Source organism: Poecile atricapillus, chromosome 3, assembly GCF_030490865.1.
Source record: "Poecile atricapillus isolate bPoeAtr1 chromosome 3, bPoeAtr1.hap1, whole genome shotgun sequence".
Taxonomy (NCBI): Eukaryota; Metazoa; Chordata; class Aves; order Passeriformes; family Paridae; genus Poecile; species Poecile atricapillus.
The window spans coordinates 43,635,367-43,661,182 of record NC_081251.1 but is presented as its reverse complement, the minus strand read 5'-3'; the positions used below and the strand labels follow the sequence as shown (position 1 = coordinate 43,661,182).

The 25,816-nt window shown below is 36.5% G+C and overlaps 1 protein-coding gene across 6 annotated transcripts in view; it reads left to right on the top strand.

Moving 5' to 3' along the window:
- Positions 1-25,251, top strand: part of HACE1 (HECT domain and ankyrin repeat containing E3 ubiquitin protein ligase 1) — a 48,502-nt gene extending 23,251 nt beyond the window's left edge. For 4 of the 6 annotated variants that reach the window (XM_058836030.1, XM_058836031.1, XM_058836032.1 and 1 more), the window contains 13 exons: positions 2,773-3,110; positions 4,218-4,286; positions 4,926-5,013; positions 6,234-6,345; positions 6,428-6,525; positions 6,710-6,797; positions 7,397-7,546; positions 12,139-12,335; positions 17,058-17,189; positions 17,889-17,987; positions 18,292-18,362; positions 23,789-23,902; positions 24,334-25,243. In XM_058836030.1, coding sequence (XP_058692013.1) covers positions 2,773-3,110; positions 4,218-4,286; positions 4,926-5,013; positions 6,234-6,345; positions 6,428-6,525; positions 6,710-6,797; positions 7,397-7,546; positions 12,139-12,335; positions 17,058-17,189; positions 17,889-17,987; positions 18,292-18,362; positions 23,789-23,902; positions 24,334-24,436 — 1,659 coding nt within the window. In that variant the 3' untranslated portion in view covers positions 24,437-25,243. Of the gene's footprint in view, positions 1-2,772; positions 3,111-4,217; positions 4,287-4,925; positions 5,014-6,233; positions 6,346-6,427; positions 6,526-6,709; positions 6,798-7,396; positions 7,547-12,138; positions 12,336-17,057; positions 17,190-17,888; positions 17,988-18,291; positions 18,363-23,788; positions 23,903-24,333 lie in introns of all 6 variants that reach the window. The other 2 variants (XM_058836029.1, XM_058836033.1) reach the window with 2 other exon arrangements.
- The last annotated feature ends 565 nt before the right edge of the window (positions 25,252-25,816 follow it).

The window sequence follows — 25,816 nt, the reverse complement described above, 5'->3', positions numbered from 1 at the left end:
TTTCTCTTTGTCCTACCTTTCTTTCTGCTTTTTTTGTCCTTTCTTTGTAAATGTACTTATGATAGTCTTTTTCACCTTTTGGGAGGAGATAAAAAAGACCTGACTTTTCATAATGCTTCATTAAATTTCTCTGTATCATTGTACTCATTGAACATATTTTGAAGAGTTGTAATGTAGCTGGGAAGGGATTAAAAATGTGAGTATTCTTGATCTGAGCCTACTGAAGAATGTTACTGCTTGACAAGGTCAAGAAAATCACAGGGCTATCTGTGCCTTAGTGGAATTCCCTGTATGTGATTCAGGCCTATCCAGGTGCTTTAAAGTGGAAGCACTAGCTAATGATTACACATTCTTGTACTGATCCTGTAAGATACAAAAAAATCATCGAATTTTGTCTCCCAAACTTGAAACAAGCTGCGAACTCAAATGAGTTCTTACCAGTGAGAAACTTTGAGTAGTAATTTTGACCAGGTCTACATTCATTACTTTTCCATGTATTGCTCTTCCAGTTTCTGTTCAGTGTTATCACATATTAGGGAAACTTACTGCAAAATTTCTCTGTAATTGAATAAGGTTGGGAAGTGCTTAATGTTTTTATCTTGTTTCAGATACTGTTCTTTTCTAGAACTGAGTAACTTCTCTTACTTCATGGATTAGTGACCTCCTGCACCCTGTGTCTTAAAAAGCTATCTGACATCTGGCAAAAGATTTTGCTTCAGTGTTGCAGTTTGAATATGGATTTGGTTACTGGTCTTGCTTTCTAGATGAGTAAAGAGGAAGGCATTGATTGCATAGGCAAATTCTTGCATTTGGGAGGTAAGGTGTGCAGCTATAAAAACTTGGTACTCCATCAGACTCAGCTGTATCATCTAGAGAAACTTTTCTGCACTGCGAAATACGACATCTGAAGTTTGAGTGGAGGTCTTTGTTTAATATGGGGTTCATGGTAAGAATTGACTGAAAAATGCTGACTAGTACTTTGAAAAAACGTCACTAGTGGTTTGATTGAGTATGTCTGTATGCCACTTAAGAAGGTCTGGTCATGGAAGCCAACATAAAATGCTGACAGTTGTGGATATGGAGGTGATGGGCAATATTTAGTTGTTGTACATCCTGGAATTGGACTAGAAAGAAAGAAAATGAAATGTTATAGCTGCTGTGCTTGACTAGACTTTTGAATGAGTTTATAATCAGAAGCTGTGAAGAACTAGCTTTGGAAAAACAAATTGAGTGGAAAAGTTCTGAAAGGTGTGCTAAAACTGTGGGAAATAAAAGACAAACCACAGGGGAATATGGTGTCTGGCAAGCTAAACATTGAAAAGTATGAGAGAAAAAAACTAGATTTTAGTGTTCTAATAAATAACTAGTTTTTCCTAAGTTACAGGTTAAGAGTACAACTTCATTTCAATTCTTCAGTGTGTTCAATTAATCCTATTTTCCACCAGAAAGTTTTTTTACTTTCTATTTTGTGGTAAAGGTCTGCCAGATAGGTCTTGGAAGGAGGATAACTTGATCCTGTATGGCAGACATTTATGTAGAAAATGCTGCTTGTGCTGGAGTTATTCAGATCACCATCTAGAGAAATACATAGTCACTAGGAGCATAAGCATTACATGATTATTAAATAAGCATTAAGTGATAACAAAGTATTGAGCAAAGCCTACAAGTATTAGCGATAAGGGTGGCTTTCCCCCACACTCCTACTGGGGAAAAATGGGAGTGTAGTGGTAAATTTTTAAATGGTGAATTTCAGCAGAATCTTTTAATACACAGCTCTTATGAGAAGTAATTTACTGTGTATTGAGAGCGTGTCAGCTATGAGGTGCTGACAGTGCTCTAGATAGTGTACAGATGCTGTGAGCAGCTCTTTCTTTTCAAAAGCAACCTGAGAACATAACTTCAGTGTTTGCTAAGTCTTTGAATGTTTTCACTGGTAAAAAATGTTGATGCAACAGTAATACATGGAAAAAGGACTCCATTTAGAAGTTCACTCCTACTTTTGTAATGCTGTGAAGTACTTGAGTTGATGACCTCCCTGTAGGAATCATATCCCTGTGCTCACTAGATTGTAGGCTTGTGAAACAAGCCTTTAAGCACCATTAAGGGACAGGCCAGTTAGCCCTTGTGGATTTTGTTATGCTCATGAGAAGGGCACAGGCCTTATCCCTTTTTCTTCTGTGTAGTAGGCCTGCAGCTCACAGTAGATGTGTAATGAGGGAATTGTACTGGATTTCAATTATATTGGGTTTTAGCTCACATTATGCATAAAGCACATTCTTACTAGACATGTGCATGAACGTGAATCTCAGTGGTGTTATCTGGGATTTCCTTCATCTTCTCTTGTAAAGGAAGCTCCTTTGACCAGGTTCTTCAAAAAGAATTTTCACTCTCTTACTCTAGAAACTCAACCTGTGTGTTCCTGTTTCCCTGCTTGGCTGCAGTGGTTAGGCAGTAGTGTGCTGTGTGAAGCCAAACTTCGTCATGTAGTTCAGTTCTGTAGTTCTTCTGTAGTTCTTTCTAAATGAGTTTACCTTTCTTCCATCTGCTGCTTGATTTTCCTTCTATATGAAATTTTCTCTTTGTGCTGTTTGGCTACAAGTGCAGAATTTTTTATGAGTATTTGCCTCTTATCTCTAACATGACCTCTAAAGGATCATTTAAAGCTTTAAAATGTGCATGGTATTTATTTGCCTTAAGAGGATTATCACATTATTAATATTGTCTAATGTCAACATGTTCTTTTTTGTCTGTTTTTTCATGTGTTTATTGCAGCCGCTGGAACTGCTCTGGCATTCTCTGGATGAATGGCTTGTTCTGATAGCCACAGAGCTGATGAAAAACAAACGGGACTCTGCCAACATTACTTCTATTTTATTGAAGCAAAAAGGACCAGATCACCAAGATGCTACTCCTGCACCTTCTTTTGCCACTGCAGGGACTGAGGGAAGAAAAGAGCTGTCCACTGATGCAGTTGAGTTAAAAACATATGATGTTGCTGGGAAGCAAGAAGCTTGTGCTGATTGTCAGGATGTTATCTCCATGACAGCAAACAGGCTAAGTGCTGTCATTCAAGCCTTCTATATGTGCTGTTCCTGTCAGATGCCTCAGGGGTAAGGAGATGATTCATTTTTCTTACCCAAACTATTACCATTTAAAAATAATACATGCTTTCTTGGAAGAGTGTTGATACTGACCACATTGTATTAGTGACAATCAAGGCTGTGCTGTTTAATGTTTAACTAGTTCAGTTATTTGAATGTTGTTTTTTTTTAATGGTTCTAAAGGCACCAAACAGCACTGCAAGTTTTCCATAGTGCTGCTGCCCATGAATGTAGCTGCACTGGGGCACATTTTGTACTGAATGTGTAATGGCTCTTGGTAATCATGTAGTATACTCATAGGTAGTAGGATTTTGATATTTTGAAACTTAGCTGTATTTGCTGTTGGTTCTTAATGTAAAATTAACTCTGAATTTGATGTGATTATCCAGCAAGAAGAGCTATAAGCTCAGAAGAAAAAAACAGTGAGTTATCTTTGTGGATGATAGCTGGGGCAAAACTTATTTGACTATATTATATATAACAAGGAGAGTTCAGTCTCAAAGTAATGCTCACTTTGAATCCTGTCCCAGGCTGATAAACATGTAGTTTTGTGTGGAACATGCAGTTCAATTTAGGTAAGCCTAATATCATTGAGGTCTGGTTTAAAAAAGGAAACAACTGTGACCACTTGTAACTGAGGTCCTGGTGTGTCCAAGATTGTTATGGTTTATATTTGTGACCTTGGCCCTCATGAGTAGAAGATTAGGCAAGTATGATGGCATTACAAGCTTCCTGAGGAATCTAGAAGCAAGGGCCCCACTACATGACAACTTTTGGTTGTTCCTAATCACCATAAGAACTTTTCTTTCTCTGCCAAATTGAGTTGGATAAAAGCTTTCAAATTGGCCAGTAATATTTGTCTGGGGCATAGTTTTCTGTGGATGTTCTGGAAGATGAATGATTATTGACAGTTTTGCCTTTTCTGTTAGTTCAGTAATGGATCAGTAACAGTTAGTTCAATATGAGATCTTAATGCTGTTGAATATTTAGTTTAATTTAGCTAAACAGTGTCAGTTTCTATTTGTGTAGTATTTATTTAGAAAAAAACCAACAATTTGTGTAATTCAAATTAGTTTTCGTTGCACTAACCAAAAACATCTTATGATTTTTGAACAGGATGACGTCGCCTCGTTTTATAGAATTTGTTTGTAAACATGATGATGTCCTTAAGTGTTTTGTTAATCGGTAAGCTTCAATGAATATGGGCCTTGTAATCCTTCCCTCTGTTCCTCCCTAGCAATAATTAATTTTTTTCTTCTTACTGAGTTTTATTTTTAGATTGTTGCTGTGATATATGAACAATACGCGATTTAATGGTCTTGCTGAACTTAAGGGAGTGTAGATTAATGATTCAGAGCTCAGACTTAAATTAACTCTTCTGCATATTTAAGTGATCTATTTGTAAGATTCGTGAACGAAATCTATTTCACAGAGCAACAGAATAATTTGATGAATGGATTCTTTGCTTATATTTGTTCCAAATAAGGCCTTCCCTTTTAAGGTAGATGAAAATTTTCATTCTTCCTCAAATGTGTGACGACTTAAAGGAGTATAAACCATCTTTGTACAGTTGGCTGTTTCCAGCATTTCTCTGGGACTGCCAGGTTTATAACCTTCCTTCTGTGTGGTGAGCTGCTTCTAATCCTCCCATGTTTAACAGATGAGGTAGTATAAGTTGTTTGGAAAAAGAATTAGGAAAAAGTGATAAAATAAAATCTTGAAACTTGTCTATGCTTAATTGCATTGCTTCTTTATGTAGACTTTTTGCATCACAAAACATTATTATTCAATTTCTGACAGGCTTCTAACCTATTTTTCTTTCAGAAATCCCAAAATAATTTTTGATCACTTTCATTTTCTTCTGGAGTGTCCCGAACTAATGTCCAGATTTATGCACATCATAAAAGCTCAGGTATATGTCAGGAGCTGCTTAGTTACAACTTCTGTGATTATACAAAGGGTGTTTTTCTTAAAAAATAATACTTAAAGAAAATCCATTTTGGGAGGATGAAAGAACTACACATGGCCTCTAGTGCTTCTGAATATATAATGCGGAAATACCATATTTAACAGACATGGCAGCCAGATTTCTGTATTCATAATTCTCTAAAATACATGAGTGAGTCCATTTGAGATAACCAGTGTTGGATGTGTTTTACAAGTCCAACTTTTAGTTAAAGAATGAAATTTCTCTTTCTAAATCTGTTTGTGCACATCTAATAGATTGAACTTTAAAATGCTTTACCTCTCCCTACATGACTTATATTTTGAGACAAACCAGAGGATAAATACATCACTGTTGCTTGATTCGGTCATAATTAGTGGCAACTCCTTTAGTGGAACATCATGTCGTCTTGTTGTCTGTTCTGATAGCTTTATTTCCTTAGTTGCGAACCATACTGTGGTTTTTTTTAAAGATAAAGTGCTTTTATTAATCCAGTTTCATTTCTGGGACATGGTGTTGGTGTATTGTTTATTCATTCTTTCATTATAATGTGTGTTTGTGAAATTTACTACGTATGAATGAATAATGAGGAGACCCCGAGAGCTGTTTGTTAGATCAACTCATGTACATGCTGTGAACTGCAGGGGATGAGAACGGCCATACTTGTGTCATATCTGTCTTGAAAGAGATGCAAAATGTCAATATAAATACTGAGTTAAATAACTTAGAACTTTCTAACCTAGGAATTGCTTTGTAAGGTTTCTCATTCCTTTGGGCTGTTCTATATTGCCAGTGAACCTTACTGCAAATAGGGCTGGTTCATATTACTTGTGCTTCTGTGGTTGATTATCAGTAATTTTACAGAAACCAGTGACTTATTTCTTACCTGAGTTCATTCATGCTCTCCCCTAACCTGTAAAAAGTTTTGTGCTGTTTTTCTCTTCTGTGGAAAACTTCAATAGCTATTTCTGGACAGCTGTTGGTCCAGTCTTTCTGCAGACTCAACTTCAGCAACCACTCAAGCACATGTCTAGTCCTTTCTTCTTCCTAAAATACTGTATAGCATGTTGGGGTAACGCTGCACATCTCAAAAATCAGTTCAGAATTATGCATAACCATTTGCTTATGGGAGAGGAATTTTTCAGAGGAATGCATGTGTATGATATGATTTGCACCTTGTTTTGTAGCCATTTAAAGATCGCTGTGAATGGTTCTATGAACATCTGCACGCCGGGCAGCCAGATTCAGACATGGTGCACAGGCCTGTCAGTGAAAATGACATACTTTTGGTTCACAGAGGTATTGTGTTCTAAATGGAATTAGTGTGTCTTTGAAAGATAATGAATGAAGATTAAAAAAATAATTTGTATTTTGTGTTTAGATTCTATTTTTAGGAGTAGCTGTGAAGTTGTGTCTAAAGCAAACTGTGCAAAATTAAAGCAGGGGATCGCTGTGAGATTTCATGGAGAAGAGGGCATGGTAGGTAAAAGTGCATGGTTTTCTTTTATGGCATTTTCATATGGAAATATTAATTCTCATTCACAAGTGTGATTTTGAACTAAAGCCTACTTTAAAATTACTTTAAAATAAATGTGTGGTTACTCAGCATAACTATTGAGTGAAAGTTTTGTGTACTAATACCTTTTATTCTCTTGACATGCAGGGACAGGGTGTGGTGCGTGAATGGTTTGATATCTTATCCAGTGAAATAGTTAACCCAGATTATGCCTTATTTACCCAGTCAGCTGATGGTATGTCTCTGCCTTTTTTTTTTTTTTTTTTCCTAGGTTTAGGGTGTCATTTTTTATAAAAGCATTTTTATAATACAAAAAAATCTGTGTAGAGGCACAGATTATTTCATGAAAGCTAAAAGGAGAGGTTCTGCCTGTACAAAGTAGTCTTCTCCAAGGAGACTATGAATGGACTGTCTCCTGCCTACGTTTGGCTGGAGACAGGTGAAAGAAAGTAGATATATTCTCGTCCTTCCTTTGAGCATGTTCACAAGTTGATAGAACCAAAGCCCATTAGAGTGAGTAAAACATATATATAGCAATATAGTAAAACGGAGGTCCAAATTTAGCAGTTGGTAATTACGCTTTTGCTGATGATAATTATTTCAGAACAGTGCCTTGGAGAGTGGATTAGCAGTATCATTGTAATAAGATGTCATTACATTCTAAGACATTTCTTTCTGACACCTTTTTTCTGTAAACAAAATACCTCAATCAGACTTTCAAAATCCCAAGATAAAACTCTTACAATGTTTTCAGATGCTTAGTGTGTTTGATAAATAAAAGGTTAATTTAAAATAAAGAAAATAATGGAATGTGATAATGTTTTTGTTTTATAGGAACAACTTTCCAGCCGAACAGCAACTCTTCTGTAAATCCGGATCATTTGAACTACTTTCGTTTCGCAGGCCAGATCCTGGGGCTGGCTCTGAATCACAGGCAGCTGGTGAACATCTACTTCACAAGGTCATTCTACAAACATATTCTTGGTATGGTTTTATTAGAATCCTGCTTATTAGTCATAACAGTTGTCTGAGTAGTAAACCTTTCCCTTTTTTGCTTTGGTGTATGTGTATGTTAAAAGTGAAAAAGCCTTGGAAATTAATGTCTTGCTAGTCTTTCACATACCTCAGATTCACAACAATTCTTTGCATCATAATTGTGTTTATTTGCTCTTCTGAGTAGTGTCATTCTTGAGAAATGAAAATAATTGTTCCCTAGTTCGCTTAAAGCTGAGAATGCTTGTGAACTCTGGCAAAAATCTATTAGGCATTCTTGATCATGTCTGAAGTTCTTCACTTGTGCAGCGGTTTTTAAAAAATTGAAACCCTGCTGTTGAAAACCTCTCTGTCTACTGACTCCAGCAAATACTACTTACTTTCCAAAGTAGTGTTTTAGGTTCATCCTGTCTCCTTAATGAGAGAAATTAGTTCATGTGCTTTTACTGTAGCATTCAAGAAGCTTGGACAGATGTTTTTGTAGAAGTGTAACCTTTTTAGTAGAGGATAACTTCTGTTTGCTGGTAGTAGCTGTGGTCTAGGGCTCTTCTCTGCTCTTCTTTAAGAACCTTTGTGCATCTTGGTTGCTGAACAAGATGCCCCTCTTCTGCATTGTCATTTAAACACTTCTCTTGAAAGAAGATGATTCCTTTTGCATTCTTGTTACTCCTCCAAGTACATAAATTCACTTGCTGTTGCATGCAGAATTTCCTTTGTGTTCGATCACTAATCTTCTTTGGAAGTATGAGATAGCTTAATGGTTTTCTGTAATCGTTTACCTACAGACTTCCTGTCATACTTGATGAGTCCAGGACAGGTTAACTCTGTTCATTGAAGGTGCGGGCTCAGTTTTCTTTGTCAAGATCTTCTTCAGGAAGCATAGAGCAGCATATTTTACTTCTCTCCCTCAGTACTATTTTCTGTGGCAGGAGAGTAACTATGCTGGGCAAGAGCCAGTGGAGCTCAGCCAGTCTGCAGCAGCACCATGTTGGCAGTGCTTCATCAGACTCCCCTAGCCATTGATCTTCACACAGGAGGGTGGTTCTAAAGCAGAGATGTCATTGCATGGCACAGTTTGGTGCTGACTTAAGCCTTGGCCTCTGACATTTAGAGTGAGTAGTCCCTCTGAGCTCTTTTGTCGGCTGCCTTCTGGTACTGGAAGGCTGCTTGAAGGTCTCCCTGGAGCTTTCTCTTCTCCAGGCTGAAACAAGTCCAGCCTTCAGTTTTCATAGAAGAGGTGCTTCAGCCATCTGATCACCATTGTAACCTCTTCTGGACTTACTCCAACAGGTCTGTGTCCTTATGTTGGGGCCTCAGAGCTGGATGCAGTGCTCCAGATGGGGTGTCTTGAGTATGAGGTAGAGGGAGAGAATCATTGCCTTTGATCTGCTGGCCATGCTGCTTTCATTGCTATGAATAACATGGGCTAATCTCCTTGTGATGTATTCATAAAAAAGAAAATCTTATTTTTCTGCTGTTCGTGTTACCTTGAGAATAGTGAAATGTTGATCTTGTCACCTCTTTTGGAAATGACTGTTAGTGATGATATGCTGGATTTATTGGTTTCTGAATTAACAAGATGATCCATTACTTTTTTTTTTTCACTTTGCTAGAATAACTATTGCAAACCAAGCAGCAGTCATTAGTCTCTGTTAATAAGGTCTAACTGGTCTTAATAAGGTCTTGTCATTCCAACATTCTGTTTTACAGGTATCCTAGAACTTTATAGAGGTTTTTATACACATTCAACTTGTTTAAGGTCAAGAGCTTTATCACTTCTTATTACTTAATCAAAGATAAAGAACTGGAAAAATTACACCTCTGCTTCTCAAAGTAGTTGCTTTTTCTGCCTCAGTCACTGTGATTTATTTAAACCTTGCCAAGGCCTTTTCCATCAGCTTTGCACGTCTCCTATCTTCTTGTTTAAGGAATCAGTTGTGCAGCAGTGAGTGCACCTGAGTGGATTTGTTTTATTTTTGCTAGCTCTCGTTCATGCCAAATGCAAGTTATCTGGTTACTGACATAGAAATTCCCTTCAGCTACTTGTTGGGCCTTACGTAAAGGAGTTTGAAATCTCTTGGAGTCTGTTTTCACTCCTTCCGTTTCTCACCTCGCACTGAGATCCTTGTTTTCTGTAGGGAAAGTATATGCATCTGCTGATGGCACTGAAACCACCAGTTGTGTGCTAAGCCCTTCTGTATCTGAGGAACACTGTGAATCTCTTTCAGAAACTCCTCTTTTTAGTCAACAGACATGATGTGGAAGTGCTTTAATTGTAAGCTGAAACCTGTATGAACAAATGTTCATACATTTCTTTGAGTCTTGGGTGGGTGCACAGCTTTTTCCACTATGGTGAGTTGAGAGCTTCCTGCAACAATATCTGGTAGGTGAGGAAAGATCACTAATTTACGTTATAACTCAGCTAACACATAACTAATGTGCTTTATAAGGTATTAGGTATGTAGTGTGCATGATTTTTTTTTTTTTTGGTGTGTGTGTTCTGTGAAACCAAACATTGTTCCATAGGTCTGCATGTTTAAGGCTGAATTCTATTCCAGATGTGGCACAGGGAGAAATACAGGCAGAAATTAGTAAGACCTCTTAGGTTTATATTTCTCATACTTCTTATTTATCAGCCTTCTGCTTAAACGGGGGAGGAGCGGATGGTTTCTCTAGTGCTGTTTTCCAGTTACTTTGTATTTCTTTACAGATAAGGTTACTTTCCTGTTTGTAAAAGGAAACTTCCATCTCCAGCTTACAAAGACAGCAGATAAATTCTTAACTGTTCTATCTACTCTTACATTCCACTCTCAAATAGAAAGTAGTCCTTGAAATGGCATAAACAAAAGTGAAAATTAATTTCTGGGTCAGTGTATTTTGAAGTGGAGGCCTTAAAACCTTGAATAATTAATGAGCTTGTCTCAGAGCTTACCTGTAGTATCTCTTTGAAGTTCTGTGTTGCACAGAAATACTTGCTTCTCACAATTATGCTATGCTAGATTTCTCTTCCTTTTCAAACTACAGGGGTCTCAAGGGTATACAAGAGAAAGATACATAGTATTTTGTGGGATTCATATTTTGTCATGATAAATCTGATGGAATTTTTTTATAACTGCCTGCTTGAGTCCATTCATTGGTAAAATATCTGTCAGCCAAATGACTGAGCTTAGTGCTTTGGTCTCACAACATGCTGACTATGATTGTACTCTTATCATAACACTTATTGAGTTTCTTCTCTAAAGGAGTCTCTGATTCCTACTTTTCAGTCTTTCTTTTCCCACATCATTATTTCCATGTTTCGTCTGTCAAATGCACATATGCTTGCTAGTTGGCAAAAGTGAGAGTCCTTTGGAAACTACTAGACAGCTGTTAGATTTTTTTTTGTTTTGAGCGACATGACAGTGATATTTAATTAGTAAGTTATCTATCCCTGTCTTAAACTGGAGTGTTGCTTGATTTTATTTGAAAAACAATGCCTTAGAGCTATGTACACACCCTTTCAGCACTTGTCAGCTCTTCATGGGAAATACTATAGTACTTTTTACACTTGGATGTTTTGCAGTGGCTGCTAACCTTTGAATTTTTTTTCTGTGGGGTACTGCATCCACAGTCCATAGTGTGCTAAGGCTTCTACTAATGGGCATCCTTATGACACCGCACAATGCAGGGAAGATGGTGAAGCAAGGATAGTATTTCCAAATAGCTTGCTGTTCTCTAAACCTACTGCTACCCTCGCCCCCTGCCCCTTTCCCCAGATACCATGTCTATCTTGGTAGAGTTGAAGTATCTATCATGCCAGAGTTAAAATATTCAAGGTCTGCTTTCTGGTGAAGAGGGTAGCTCTCTTGTAAACTAGGGTCACTTTGTTCCAGGCCTATTTGCTCAAATGTGTTTGAGTGCCATGCCTGTGAAGGGGTTTGAAAATAGGCATTTACATGTATCTGTACCTGGGTAAAAGTCAGATTTCTAGAAAACCTTTTAATGCTTCCAAATGACTTGCAAGTTTAATTGGAATGTAAAATTCCTATAATAATAGTCTAAACTGTGTAATAGATCTCATTTCAAATATGATTAAAAAGAACACTGAAGGGTAATAAGAGTTTTCTGGGTACAGAAAGATTGTCTAAAATTGTCTTCCCCCCCCCCCCCCCCCCCAGTAATGCTCTGGGTGTAAAGGTACTGTTATAGAAAATATGGTACTTGTGTTTCTAAAATGTAGGTAGAAAACTTTAAGACTTTGTAGGAAACATTTAACATTTTGTGTTCAGAATAAGTAGATGCTTTTACTGAAATCCATTAGTGAACTAAAATTATGCAAATTGGTTTTGCCTGAGAGTTATGTCATTTGCTTCACTAGGAGGAAAAACATGTAGAGGAAACTTGATTCTGTAGTATTTTAAAAATACAGCTGCACAGTTCTGCAGTAGTTCACAACAGTGCATCCCTTTTTCCCTTTTCCTATTACTGCATTATTCTGGTTTCTCTCTAGAGGGCAATCTTCTACCACGTATTAAGTCTGAACCCTTTTTGCTTTATCCCATTTATTTGAGCAGTTTTGTCTCTTTCTTTGATTTTTTTCCTAGGCATACCTGTAAATTATCAGGATGTAGCATCTATTGATCCAGAGTATGCAAAGAACTTGCAGTGGATTTTAGATAATGATATCAGTGATCTGGGTTTAGAGCTGACCTTCTCTGTTGAGACCGATGTCTTTGGAGCAATGGAAGAAGTGCCATTGAAGCCAGGGGGTGCAAGTATACTTGTTACACAGGAAAACAAGGTGAGTGTACAGGTTTATTCACAAGATGATAGTATAGGAAAAGCCATTGGACTAACTTTCTGAATAACTGGAAGGATGAATGGTATACCTGTTTTGAAGAAAACATAAAAAAAATTCAAGTTGCCAACACTCTTTCCCCTTTTTCTAGGTTAGCATGTTACAGAAACAGTACTACTTAAAATCTTTAAAAGAGTTCTGATTAGAGGTTCTTCTTTCTGCCAGAACTGTGGAAGGGAAATAGGATCAATTTAAATGAAGGATTTATTTTAAAAGTTACAAATACATAACCTAAAGTTATGTCTTGCATATATATACACCAAGAATGTAGAACAGTAGCAGCTGCTAAACATAAAATTATAGGTAATGTTTCAAAGTGTGCTGCCTGCTAGGCCAGTCTATAGCACTGGATTGCTCAAATTAACGCGCAGGTAATGGACAGAATAAAAGTCTGCAGGAAGCTTTTTCAACCATTTGCAAGGCACTTGGTGTGTATGGAAATAACCTGCTTTTTGAATTTACTTTAACAGGTTGAAAAGTCCCCGATTCCTCTGCAGCATTAATTGAAAAAAAAAAAAAAAAAAAAGTGGCAAAACAGCCAGATTTTGAAAATTGACTAGAAATTATGATAAACAGAAGTCTAATTGAATCCTGCAGTTACTGACTAAACAGTTCTGAGTTTACACTGCAGGAGTGTCACGGGTAGACCTGCAGTTTTTTTGTATCATTGACCCTTGGTCCTGATGTCTGCTTTGTGTTCTGATTTCCAATTGTGTTGGGCTGGCTGAGCCTGTTCTCTGTGCTCAGTAAGCATTTGGCTTCAGGAGTGGTGTCAGCAGCTGCTGCACTGGAGAGCAGCCGCTTGGTGTCAGCCTTTGTTGCAAGGACATTGCAGTTTGTGTTGGAGCAATTGGTACTGTATTCTTGTAGCCTTAACCTCATTTTCATTAAGGCACAGTGTCATTCCAATAGCGGGAATACATATTATTAGCCTAATTCTGCACTGATTCCTGCAATACAGTCGTTTGTGGAAGAATACAGATGATATAACAAGTGTAATTGCAAAGGTAGTGGATGCTTAGTTTTTTTATTATCTATTGGAGAAGGCAAGGATGTAGATGAGTGCATCTAGTCAGTATATTCTAGTATGGTATAGTATATATACTATTACATACTTACACTAGTATATATTTAGCTTCTCAGTATATGTAAAATATGTATTTAACATAAATTGTAGTTTCATAACAACTATTTAAAACCTGTTTTCAATTAGCATAAAACTAGAAGTTTGCCCACATGGGGGTACGACCTGTTACCAGCTTAATTTGCTCTCTTAACTTCAGAGCTGGGACACAGTCTAGAAAGGGTGATTGAAAAGTGTAGCTGACATGCCTCCATTCCATCTCATCAAGCCATTGTCAGCATGGCAGGAGGGGACTAGAGTTTGTGTAGCTTTAATTTGAGAGGTGCTAAGAAAGAGTTGGCTCTGGTGGTAGCTTGGAAACTATTAATATTAATGCATTTTTTGAATTTGAAGTTGCAAAGTGTGAAGTAAAAAAACATCTGCACTGTTTTATTCACTGGCAAAATTGGCCAAGTTGCTGAAAATTGGAGATCTGTATTTTAGTGGTTTTGGTTTTTTTTTCCCAGTTTGTTTAATGTGACATAGTTTTGCAGTATGTTTTAGCTTAGCTGTTCTATCAATTTAAATAGGAATGTGTCTACTTAATAAAAAAATATCTTTTTCTCCTGCAAGAGAGAAAAGGTTGGGGTTTTTTTCTGCCTTTACCCAAGCAATAAAGATCACTGTTTAAAACTCATTTTATTTATGATGTCTCTAGGAAAAGAAAATTCAGCTTCTGAAAGTATTTGCTGTGTATGCACACTAGCAGATTACCTGTTAAAATTAAATTAGGAATGAATCTTTATGCCTTGAAAAACCTAAGCAACCTAAGCAACAAACACATACACAAAAAAATCCCCTGTGCCAAAACCAAAATAAAACACACCCTTGCCCCTCCCTGCACAGAAACCACCCAAACAGTCCCTTTCTTTCATTGAAAACTGAAACAGACTAAATGCACTAGTAGTATGAGCTATTTGTAAAATGTTATTTTCTTTGAATGGGGTAATTTTCTTTTTTTATGTCAAGTGTGTAATAGGGGAATGATTGTGGGGCATTTAGATGATGCAAATATTCATGTCTTATAATTGCTGTGTCCACGTAGCCCAGTAGCCCAGCTGAAATACGGTTATAACTTGGTTCAAATGCCTTTTGTCATGTTAATGGAGAGACTTCAAAGGGAAAAGTCAGGCTTTGTCCTGAATTTGTTCTTTGCTGTGTATTGTTTTTCAGCTTTGTACTTTTTAGGAAAAAAATGAAATTAGGCCTAGTCAAAGTTTGATTATATGTTATGTTAAAGAATGGTGCAGATTTCCACAATCCTGTGGCTTTCTGTATCTTCCCAGAACCTGTCTGTGAGCTGGCCATTCTGTTCGGCACTATAACAGTAGGTATTTTTATTTCCAGGCAGCTTTAAAATGGAGCTGCTCTCTGAGTCTGAAAATCATCATAACCATTGATCCTTGTCTCACAGTATATGGGATTGTGAAATCAAGGAAGCATGATCTCTGCTTTATTTACCTCAAAGTAAAATACAGAACAACCCCTCACCCAAACAAGACTTTGTCATTATATTTGTGATGCCCGTCTAATGTTTTTTTAATCACATCTCCCTTCCTTAAAGAAGGCTGGATCATAACTTTATGTAGGAATGCGTATGTAGATCTGAAATGATGTAGGTATTCCTGTTCTCTAATGTGCTTCTAAGGCTTCAGAGGGGAATAAAATGTAAATGAAGTGCACAGAAAGCAAAACAAATTGACCAAGTTGTTTACTGACATGTATTATGTAAATTCTGTGCTACAGGTCTTTCATCATGTGCCAGTGCTGATAGCCAGGATGCTCGGCTGTTCCAGGCTATTTTAAACATCTATTTTTACACCTAAAGTACAGCAACTGCTTTCTCTCATAATTAAAGTGTTCAATGTAGTATTTTTTTCATCCTGCATAAAATAAGTAAATTTTTTTTTTAAAAAAGATGGTTTTTTCAAAATAAGGCTGTGAATTTTACTTTCCACAACCCTGTTTTTCTGGGTAGCCCAATTTACATAAGAACAGTTTAAGAGATGTAAAATGTGCATTTCTGACCATTGAAGACAAGTGTTAACAGTATTTTGAATCCCAGTATTGCAAAAATTTCTGGTTTCTTCTGTGTTCACTGACTGACTTTTATCTAGTGCAGTTAATCTCCTTTGGCTGCCCCTCAGCTCTCTGACAAGGGAGGTGTCCTCAGCTCCACTGATAGTAGAGGCAACCTGGGGAGACTTCTAGACTTGAAACTAGATTTTTGGGAGCAGTACTGCAGCTGAGGATGTTATTAGGTCATGTTCCTCTTCTTCAGAGCCCTTCACAAATTAATTGCTCTCTCAGTCCAATGAAATGGTGATAATGCTTTTAAAAGTATTTTTCAACTGCAAAGCAAAAAACCCCTCTGTATATCTGTAAGGAGCTGCCTTTAAAAAATATGCGTTTTGATATGTTTCATACTTCATTCTCTTTTTCTGAAAGGGAGGAAAGGAAAAATGCTTGGTTGCTTTTGTGCAGGTTCAGAACCTAAAAGTTTAGGTTGCAATATTTCAAAATTAAAGTAGTATTTCGTAAGATTGTTTTCTTAAAGGAAGCTGATAGTTGAGATGGTTTAATTGGGAGATACATTTCATGATTTTCTTATTAAAAATCATGATTACAAAGTCAAAGCATTTCTTTAAACAGAGTTCCTTAAATAATCTAGGAATAAATTTTGTTTTCAAGTAGAAAACTATTTTCTTTAGTAAAGAAACTTTATTAAACTTGGTCAGGGTAGATGAAACATGTTTATAGAATTTTAATGTAGACACTTTTCCCTTCTAAGGCACTTGTCTCCTTCTAAAAGCCTTCTTCCATTAACGCCTCCTAGGCTTTTGTGTTCTCAACAAAAGCAAAATTCTGGTGGATTCCTTTTCTGGCTGGCATCTTTTAAAGGGAAGGGAGCCCCCAGATATCTAAGACATGTTATAGTCTATTCCCTGGCTATGGTGGAAATAGTTTTCTGGTGTTTTTCTTTTTTAAAAACTAAGTAGATTTTTCAAGACTCTCTTAAAAAAACCTGAAATTCTTATTAAAACTAATCACTAATCTGCAGGCTTTATTATGTATTATTTTAGGCTTCCAGAGACAGGGGAAAAGCAAGGAAGCTTTCTGGCTCACAAATATTCCTTCAGAACTTAGCCCTTTTTCCTGAGTAATGTCAGTTGGCTTAAATAGAGTATTTTTGCTTACAAACACTGGTGTTTATGCCCTTAGTTGAGCTTAATGGAGGTTGTACTAGATGTGGGCATGACAAGTTTTATTTACTTCCTTTATCTTAGTCCAAGTCCCTGTTTTTTGACTGGTTTATGTAACAATTCAAACACTTCTGTTTTGATATTGTCTTAGAAAGGAAGGTAGAAGAGCAGAAGGGGTTTATTTTGGGTTGCTTCCATGTAAAAGTGCAAAGGGACTCTTACCATCTTAGAGTGGAAGAGATTTGTAATGCATTGAGGACTGCATTTGTCTGTGTGAGTTTGTTTGAGCACTGTGTGGTTCTGCTGGGGTCTGTCTTAATATTGTTCTCTATGTTGCAGGCTGAGTATGTCCAGCTTGTGACAGAACTCAGAATGACAAGAGCCATTCAGCCTCAGATAAATGCCTTTTTACAAGGCTTCCATATGTTCATTCCACCATCTTTGATCCAACTTTTTGATGAATATGAACTGGTAAGCAGAAATGCCTGTGTGTTTTTAAACACTTTGTTCAGCATACTTCATCAGCAGTGTAAATGATGTAGAAGTAAAGCTCAGTAATCACAAAATAAAGATTTTGTAGCTTTCACATTGGCTTTGCTTCCTGGGCATCTATCAATGGGGATCTCATTATATGTATCCCTGCTTTTGCTAATTATTCAGGATTGCCATCTTCCTGAAACTTCACATGGCAGTAATAAATGCCTTAATTTGTAGTTTCAGTATGGAATCAGCATGTTGTGGCCTTTAAGTCTTTGCGTGTTTTCCTTGAGGAGGACAGAAATCCTTTAAGAATAAGGAGATGCTGTCTATTGTCTCTACCTTTTCTGAGTCACCGAGTCAAATTCCACTAAAATTTTGTTGGTGGCTTGATCTTCTGTAACCAACACATCTCAGATTTTCTCTGAAGTCATGGCAAGACTCAGAGGTTTTTTGGCAATAATTTTTTCTCTTTCTAGTGCATACGTAAATTAAACAGATCATGTGATGTTACCTGAATTCAAGAATCTTCATATATTAAAATTCAGTCGTGGGTTTCATAAGATTGCAATAACTTAAAAAAGCACTGTAAGCTTTCTACTTCTTAAAACATTACTTCTTTAAATAGCATAAACTCTTGAAATAAGTGGCTAGTCAGGAGGACTAATCACAGTCTATGTGCTTTTCCTGAAGGAGCTTTTGTTGTCTGGTATGCCAGAAATTGATGTGAATGACTGGTTGAAAAATACAGAATACACCAGTGGCTATGAGAGAGGAGACCAAGTTATTCAGGTAAAATTATTTATTTGTTTGTTTTCTTTTTTGTTTTTTTTAATAATGTAGACTTTTTAATCCGAAAAATGTGGTTTTGTTGTCAACATCTGTGTGTTTATGGAAGCTTATTTTGGCTGAAATTTGTGGATGCTTTTTTCTACGGTATTTCTACGTTAAGTAATTTAATTATGTATGAATTTGGTACAAAAAATTCATAAATTTAAGTAGAAAACACATATATTCCATTTATTGTTTTATCAGTGTATTTTCAAGTACTGCAAGTATTTAATGGAAAATACAAAGTAATTTCTTTGTCATTTAGTGGTTCTGGGACGTGGTGGAAGAGCTAACTCAGGAAGAGAGAGTGTTACTATTGCAGTTTGTTACTGGCAGGTGAGAGACTCTTCTGTAAGAACAAATGCATTGTCTAGATACTCTGAAATAAGACTAGAGACTTGAGAGACCATAAAAGATCATCTAGAAACTGCTTTGCATACTGGTTGTCCTATAAGTTGATCAAAGCAGATAAAGTGTCTGTTAGTACTTTGCTCTCTGTGTTGCCTGCAAAATGATTGGTTACATATTTATTGTACTTGACCACTTCGCAAGAGGCCTTTGTTGCTGTCCAGGCTGTTCTTGACAAGGCTGTAGTGAATTTAACTGAGCTTTATATTCTTGTTCCTGTTGCATATTTATGTGACTCTTGGCTTTTCCAGTAATCAACTGAGGCTGTAATATATGAGATAAGTATCACTTCAGTTGGTGTACACAGAATAGCCTTCTCCTCAAACTGAGTTGAATTTAAGATTAGTGCAGTGTGTCAAGATAAGTAAAGATGTAAGCTTATGGAAGGCAGTCTGCTTTATAAAGGTTTTCTGTCCTAAATTCTAATTGTTCTCTAGGAAAAGCCACTTTTATTTCCCTTATGGTTTGGGGGCAGTGAGGGAATGTTTTAATAATAAAGGCCCCTGTGAACTGGGTGAGTTGATGAGCTTTTGGATACAGACATTTTACAGAGTGGATCCATAGACATAAATGTGACACCTGAGTTGTGCAATCCAATCTTTTTCTGATAGCAGGCAGAGATCACATCATCTTCTTACTTTGATGTTCCCTTAATTTTCTGGGATTAGTAGAGTAGTTGACCTTTTGTGTGTAAGTTCTGTGGTTAAGCAATGATAAAATACAAATTAAGATCATCAAAAGTACCTTTTATATTAAGGAATTTCACAGTCACGGATGTATCATCAAATGTCCCTCTCTCCAAATTCTATTAGTTTCACTTAATTTATTATGAATTTCCTTGGTTTTAGGGATCATGGTTGATTTAAGAAGCTAGTTGTATGCACACTGATCTTTTTGTTCTCTGAAGAAATGATTCCTGAAGTTGCATATGTATGGCATGCCAACTGCTGGTCTTTGATTTTTAGTGGACTGGTCCATTTCTAAATCTAGAGAGCAAATAAGGGTCTTTAAAATGTAAGGTTGTGTTTCAAATACTTCTTATAACATTCTAAATGATACTGAAGTGGCATTCAGTATTTTTAAGGCATTTAGGGTAATATGCTTCTTCTAAGGGACGCTTTCTATCAAGTAAACAGTTACACTGTCTGATTAATATGTGCGTCAGCATCATTTTGGTCACAAATCACCTACTGTCTTGTTCTTACCCATTCTTACCACAGAAATTTTGTTGTGGCTTTAAGAACTCTGGTTTGCAATTTAAAAACAATCTGCTTAGGATTTTTTTTTCCCTGTATCAGCTAGGAGGAACCCTTTGTTTGTTCTTTAGTGTTTGAAATGCAATATATTTTTCCATAAATATTTAACTTTTGAAAGTTACCTCTAATAGTGATATACAACTGGCACTTTTGCACAGAAGTCCCCAGACAGTCCTACTTTCTTTTAAATGGAAGATTTAGACAATGACTTTTCTGTGAGCCTAGTATGGTAGTTGGGCTGGTATCTTAAGTAAAATTTTACATTTAAAGTATACCTGATTTTCAAACTATGGTGTTTTTATGGCCTTAGTGAAGAATTTGTTTCTGTGGGTACTGGTTGGCAGGTTACATTCACAGGTCTTTATTTTCTCCATTTCCCTTTAATATCTTCTGTACATTCACTTGGGTTTTTTTGTGTGTGTGAAGTGGAACTCTTCTTTCTTTCCAGTCAAAGACTATGAAATTAATCTAGTGAATTAAGTAAAATAGTTAGATTTATGATTATGTCTTCTGTGTTTCTCTAACATCACAAGGTATTTCTTAAACTTCCCCTTTTTTCTTCTTCCTCCATTTCTACATCTCTTTCTCTTTTTCTCTTACAAAGTCTTGCTTTGGTAATTTCAGTGGAGATAACTTTGCATTTGTCGTTAATACCAATTTTGAGACATTTTTAATAGTAAAGCAACTGTCAAGAGCAAAGGTTGAACATATTTGGAGGTCTTAACACACTCAAGAAAAAGCCTGAATGTTTTTGTGGCTCGTGTTTGGGATTGGAAAGTTCACTTATGATGCCATTTATTCTTTCTCAGCTAACAGCTGCTTGAGATGATAGTGCCAATTCTACAAGCTTTTCTTATTTTCCCCCTCTTGATCTGTTTGGTATTTATAATAGTATTTGACTAATTTATTGTTAATTCTCCACTGGCAACTTCTGATGGAGCTTTTAGTGAGCAGTTGGAAGGAGATGTTGACAGTTTGATAGAATCTAAATGATAAAGTCTATTTTATTTGTATTCTACAGCTGCAAAGATTATATAGAACTTCTTTGGGGACTGTAGTTTTTGTTGAGTAATAAGCAATATGCTTATGCTCTTTAAGGAAAAATCAGCATACTTGTTAAATATGAAAGATATATGTGTCTCCTGTCACATAAGAATAAAAAACCATAAGGAAATAAGCTTAAAATCTCTTCTACAGTGTTTTTATTCCAAGGAAATTTATGCAAAACTTGTCAGTGGAAAAATAGATAGAAAAGTCATGATTCAGATGTAAACGTAGAAATTTCCAAAACGATGAAACTGTATTGTTGTTCTTGCTCATGGCTATTGTGATATTTTTTGCATCTATTTGGAAGGTTTTCTTTACTATATTGGCAGTGTTTTGCTTAGAGAGAGAGCTCATTCTTGGAGGCACAAGTTGGCAGCAATCTCTTCCTTTTAAATGTTCAAAGCCTTTTGACTGTGCTTTACTATTTTGTCCTGTTACATGGGAAGTATTATTATAAGTTACATTGAAAAAAACTTTTAGATAATAGTGGACTGAAAGAAATTTTCAGCAGTTAGGTCTCTTTTATTGCTGATTTGAATGTGGGATGTTTTTCAGGGGGGAGGAAAAAAAAATCGTTGCAGCGGAGGCAAGACTATATTGGAATGTGAGCCCAAACCGTGGTATAAGGGTACTGATGTACCATCTTTACCCCTGTTCTGAATTGTTGCTGTAAGCATAATTCCATTTGTGTCAGAAATAATATGCTGCGAATAATCAGCACTCCTCTCCTTAGTGGTTATTTTGTGTAGCAGTGTTAGAACTATATGCTCAGTATTGCTGTTGTTAAGCTAGGTAATACACATTTATGTGTTGGATACTACAGCTAGTTCTAAAAGGTATATTACTGTGAGTTGTGTCCCAGATACTTCACATTCAGCAGCAGCAACCATTACGCTTTTACATTTTCGCTGGGCAGTTTTACTGTGAGTGGAAACATTACTTCTCTTACACTTGCTTCTGGATTTCACAGTCACTTGATTTGGTGAATATGGGAGCACTGTTTTTAGTATAGGTACCCGTAGTCCAGAATTCTAACAGCTGTTACATATTTTTGGAAGGTTTATTTTGTTTTATCAGATGCTCTCTTTGCTAGCTACAAAATCACAGAACAGCTGAGATTGAAAGGGACCTCTGGAGATTAAGACTTTCACAGAATATTCTGATTTGAAAGGGATGCACTAGGATCATCAGGTCCAACTCTTAAGTGAATGGTTTATACAGGGCATACATTATTAGTACCATGTTCTAACCATCTGATGTATCTCACTGTCAAGTCCAACATGGTATTCAGAGCAGGGGCAGCTACAGCTGAATGCTCAAGATCTTATCCAGACACTTTTTGAATGTCTCCTGGAATGCTGACCTCTCAACTTCTCTGGGCAATTTATACTAGTGTTTGAGCACCTCACAGTATAAAAGTGTTCCTTATGTTTAAATGGAAATTTCCTAGACTTCAGTTTGTGCCCGTTGCCTCCTGTACTGTAACTGTGGGGTCCACTGCATCATCTTATTTATCCTTTCCTTCAGTATTGGTGCACATTGATCGCATTACTCTGAGCTTTCACTTCTCCTGGCTCAACAGTCTCAGCTTGCTTTTGTCTTGTGTCAGGTGCTCCAATCCCACAATTTTTGTGGCCCTTCACTCGCCTTGCTGCATTATGTGCTTGTCACTCCTATAGTGGGGAGCTTGGAGCTGAGTATTTCCCCCCCAAGTACAGAGAAAGGATAATCACCCTTTCCCTACTAGTGACATTGTTCCTAATGCATTCAACTTCTTTGTCCTTTCATTCTAGTGGATTTTGGGAGGGGTTGAGGTCCTTTTGCATGTAAGGGCTGTGATAGCAAGATATTATCTTGTCGTGTGTGTCAGCTTAAGTTGATATTATGAAAACATGTGAATGTCTGATTTTTATTCTATTTGTTAGTTTAAAATGACAGAGAGGGTGTCTGAACAATGGGCTATTGCCCATTTACACCTGGAGTAATCATTGAATAATATGTTGGTAAAAGGAATAAAAAAGAGTAATATGATTAAGTGAGATTGCATTCCTGAAGATGCTAGTGGTTTTTTTTAGTTTGTTCTACTTTTGCCCTAGCTTGTCACTGGGCTATAGTGTGACTGATGTAATGGTTTTCTTAGTTACTTGAAATATTTGGTCTGAAGTAGTCAATGAAGAGACATGTCAAGGACACTTTGGTCATTTGTCCCACAGATAGTAATCAGAGAACAAAATGTTTTGTGATGTAGCTTAAACTTTAAACATAAATAGACATGTTTGTCCTAACCGAGATAATGCCACGATATAAGAAGGATATAAATCTGTTAGAAAGCATCCAAAGGGGCCATGAAGGTGGTGAAGGACCTTGAGGGGAAGTTGTATGAGGAGTGGCTGAGTACACTTGGTCTGTTCAGCCTGGAGGAGACTGAGGGGGGGACCTTGGAGACCTCACTGCAGTCTACAGCTTCTCAGGAGGGGAAGTGGAGGAGCAGGCACTGATCTCTTCTATGGTGACCAAAGACAGGACCCAAGGAAATGATGTGAAACTGTGTCAGGGAGGTTTAGGTTGGATGTTAGGGAAAGGCTCTTCCCCCTAAAGGTGGTTGGGCGCTGGAACAGGCTCCCCAGGGAAGTGGTCACAGCACCAGCCTGACAGAGTTCAAGAAGGGCTTGGACAGAAATCTCAGGCACAGGGTGTGATCCCTGCAGAGTTAGGAGCTGGATTTCATTCCTTGTGGGTCCTTTCCAACTCAGAATATTCTAATTCTATGAATATTCTGCTACAAAAACTGGTTATATAAATGAGTCCTTCTTGCAGGCAGAATTATCCTAAATGTCAAACAATATGATGCCTATTCTAAGTGGACTAACGTGTTATTCAGTCTTGTAATTAAAAGTTTTTAAACAACGAGAATTTTGATATCAGTTACAAAAAGGGAAATTTAGTATAACTGTCAAATAATCCTAAATAAGAGATCTTTTCAATGTAAAGAGTACATTTTTTTGCCTTAAAACATTATTGCACTGCTCTTATTTCTGTACATTTTCTCAGTTCCAGGGTGCCTCATGGTGGCTTTGCCCATATAATGGGTGGCAGCGGATTGCAAAATTTTACTATTGCTGCTGTACCATATACTGCAAATCTTTTACCAACGTCAAGCACATGGTATGTTAACTATTCTCATTAAAATATCTTAAAACCAGGGCTTTTTCATGTCAGTCACAGTCAAAAGTACAGTTCTTTAGAATATTAAAAGGTCAAAAAAATTTTAAACAGTTTCTGCAGTATTTACTCTCGAACATGAAAGTGGTGGATTTTATCCCAAATGATGTTATGTTATGTTTGCTCATTGTTTGCAACTCAAATTTGTCTAATTAAAGGTAGTGAAATTAATAAATTAATATTAAAGTTAAATTACAACTTACTGAAGTGAAAAAACAACTTAATTTCCTATAATACATTCAGATGCTCAGTGGTACTATAAGTCTGCATAGGCTTATTTTCTTCTATACATGTGATCTCTTCAGGGGTTTTAATCAGAAATCTTTACTGTTGAGTTTTTTGCTGAACTGTGGTGTCTTTTTTTTTCTTTCCAGTATCAACATGCTCAAGTTACCTGAATACCCAAGTAAAGAAATCCTGAAAGACAGGCTTCTTGTGGCCTTGCACTGTGGAAGCTATGGTTACACAATGGCATAAAGAAGTCTAGAAAACCCATCTGACTGTTAATGTGCAAATGTGCAATTTTGAGTGGCAGAAGTAATTTTGGGAACTGTCAATAGAAAAGCATCTTAGATGCTGCAGCCCATTGGCATGGCTGAGTTTCTGAACTGGCACAGCATCATCAGCTTACTTTCCATTATTGTGTTGTCAAGGTAGCTTTGATACCATCATAACAAACTTCTCAGTATGCTGTATTTTCATTTTTTAAAATTACAGGTCTGTATGGAAATCAGTTTACATGCTTTTCATTATTACTTCAATCTGAGAAAGTTTGCGAGAATCTTCACGCAGTTTACATTTGATTTCCAACTACGTGGTTGAATGACATTTGCATTGCAGTTTACTTTGCACTCAGATGGAATACTGCAAATGGAAAGAGTTGTACTTTATGCCTTGTTGCATGTGAAAGTGCCATTTATTTTTGCAGACCACTACAGAAAGTTCAATTGGAATACTGTACAGTAAGACAGAGCTGATGTATTTTCCATTTCTTTGCAGAGTAACAGAAAGAAAATTTTATAACTTTTTAGTATTCTGATGTATATAATATGTAAAGATGAGACTGTTATCATGGGAAAAACCCAACAGATTGAGTTTATCTAGTTTATATTAGAATTTACACTATATTCTACTAAATATTTAAAGTATTTGTGACTTTATAGTCAACTTGCAGTTTAGAACTTGTAAATATTGTTTAAGATCTATATCCATTGTTTGAATGCCTTTACTCTTTCCTTCATATAATTGTATGTTCAAAAAGTATTAATTAAATTTTAATATTTTAACCAGAATCGGAATGTGACTGTGTGTGTCTCTGTAGGCAGATTATTCTTTTTTCTACCTAAATTTTATTAATCTTTCTATAATTTAAATTGTCATGGAATCAGTATTTGAGGAGTCACTGTCAGAGTGTATGGATAGACATAAAAAAATGCACAAGGAAGTAAATTGAGCTTATGAGGTTAACTGACAAAATTATGATAGTTAGAATCTCATGTCAAAATTTATATAGAATTATATATTACACTTATATGCAAAAATACACAGCAAGAGCTCAGCACATTTGATAAATAGCTGCACATGTTGGGGTTGGTGATACTGTTGCACAACAGCTTTTCTAGGGACTCTGGGGTAGGCCTACATTATTGTTTTGATTCAGTCTAGGAATTTTTTTTTTTTTTTTTTATATGTTTTTTCAGTTGTGGATGTTTTTCTTTCTTTGTAAATTAACTGGTCATCCCTGCTTGTCATGCTTTTGCCTTGGGGAATGCAAATTGGATTCTGTCCAGATTAAACTAGACAGGAAAAATTGATCCAAAAATGTACTAAATGCTAATGGAGGAGCATCAAATTTAT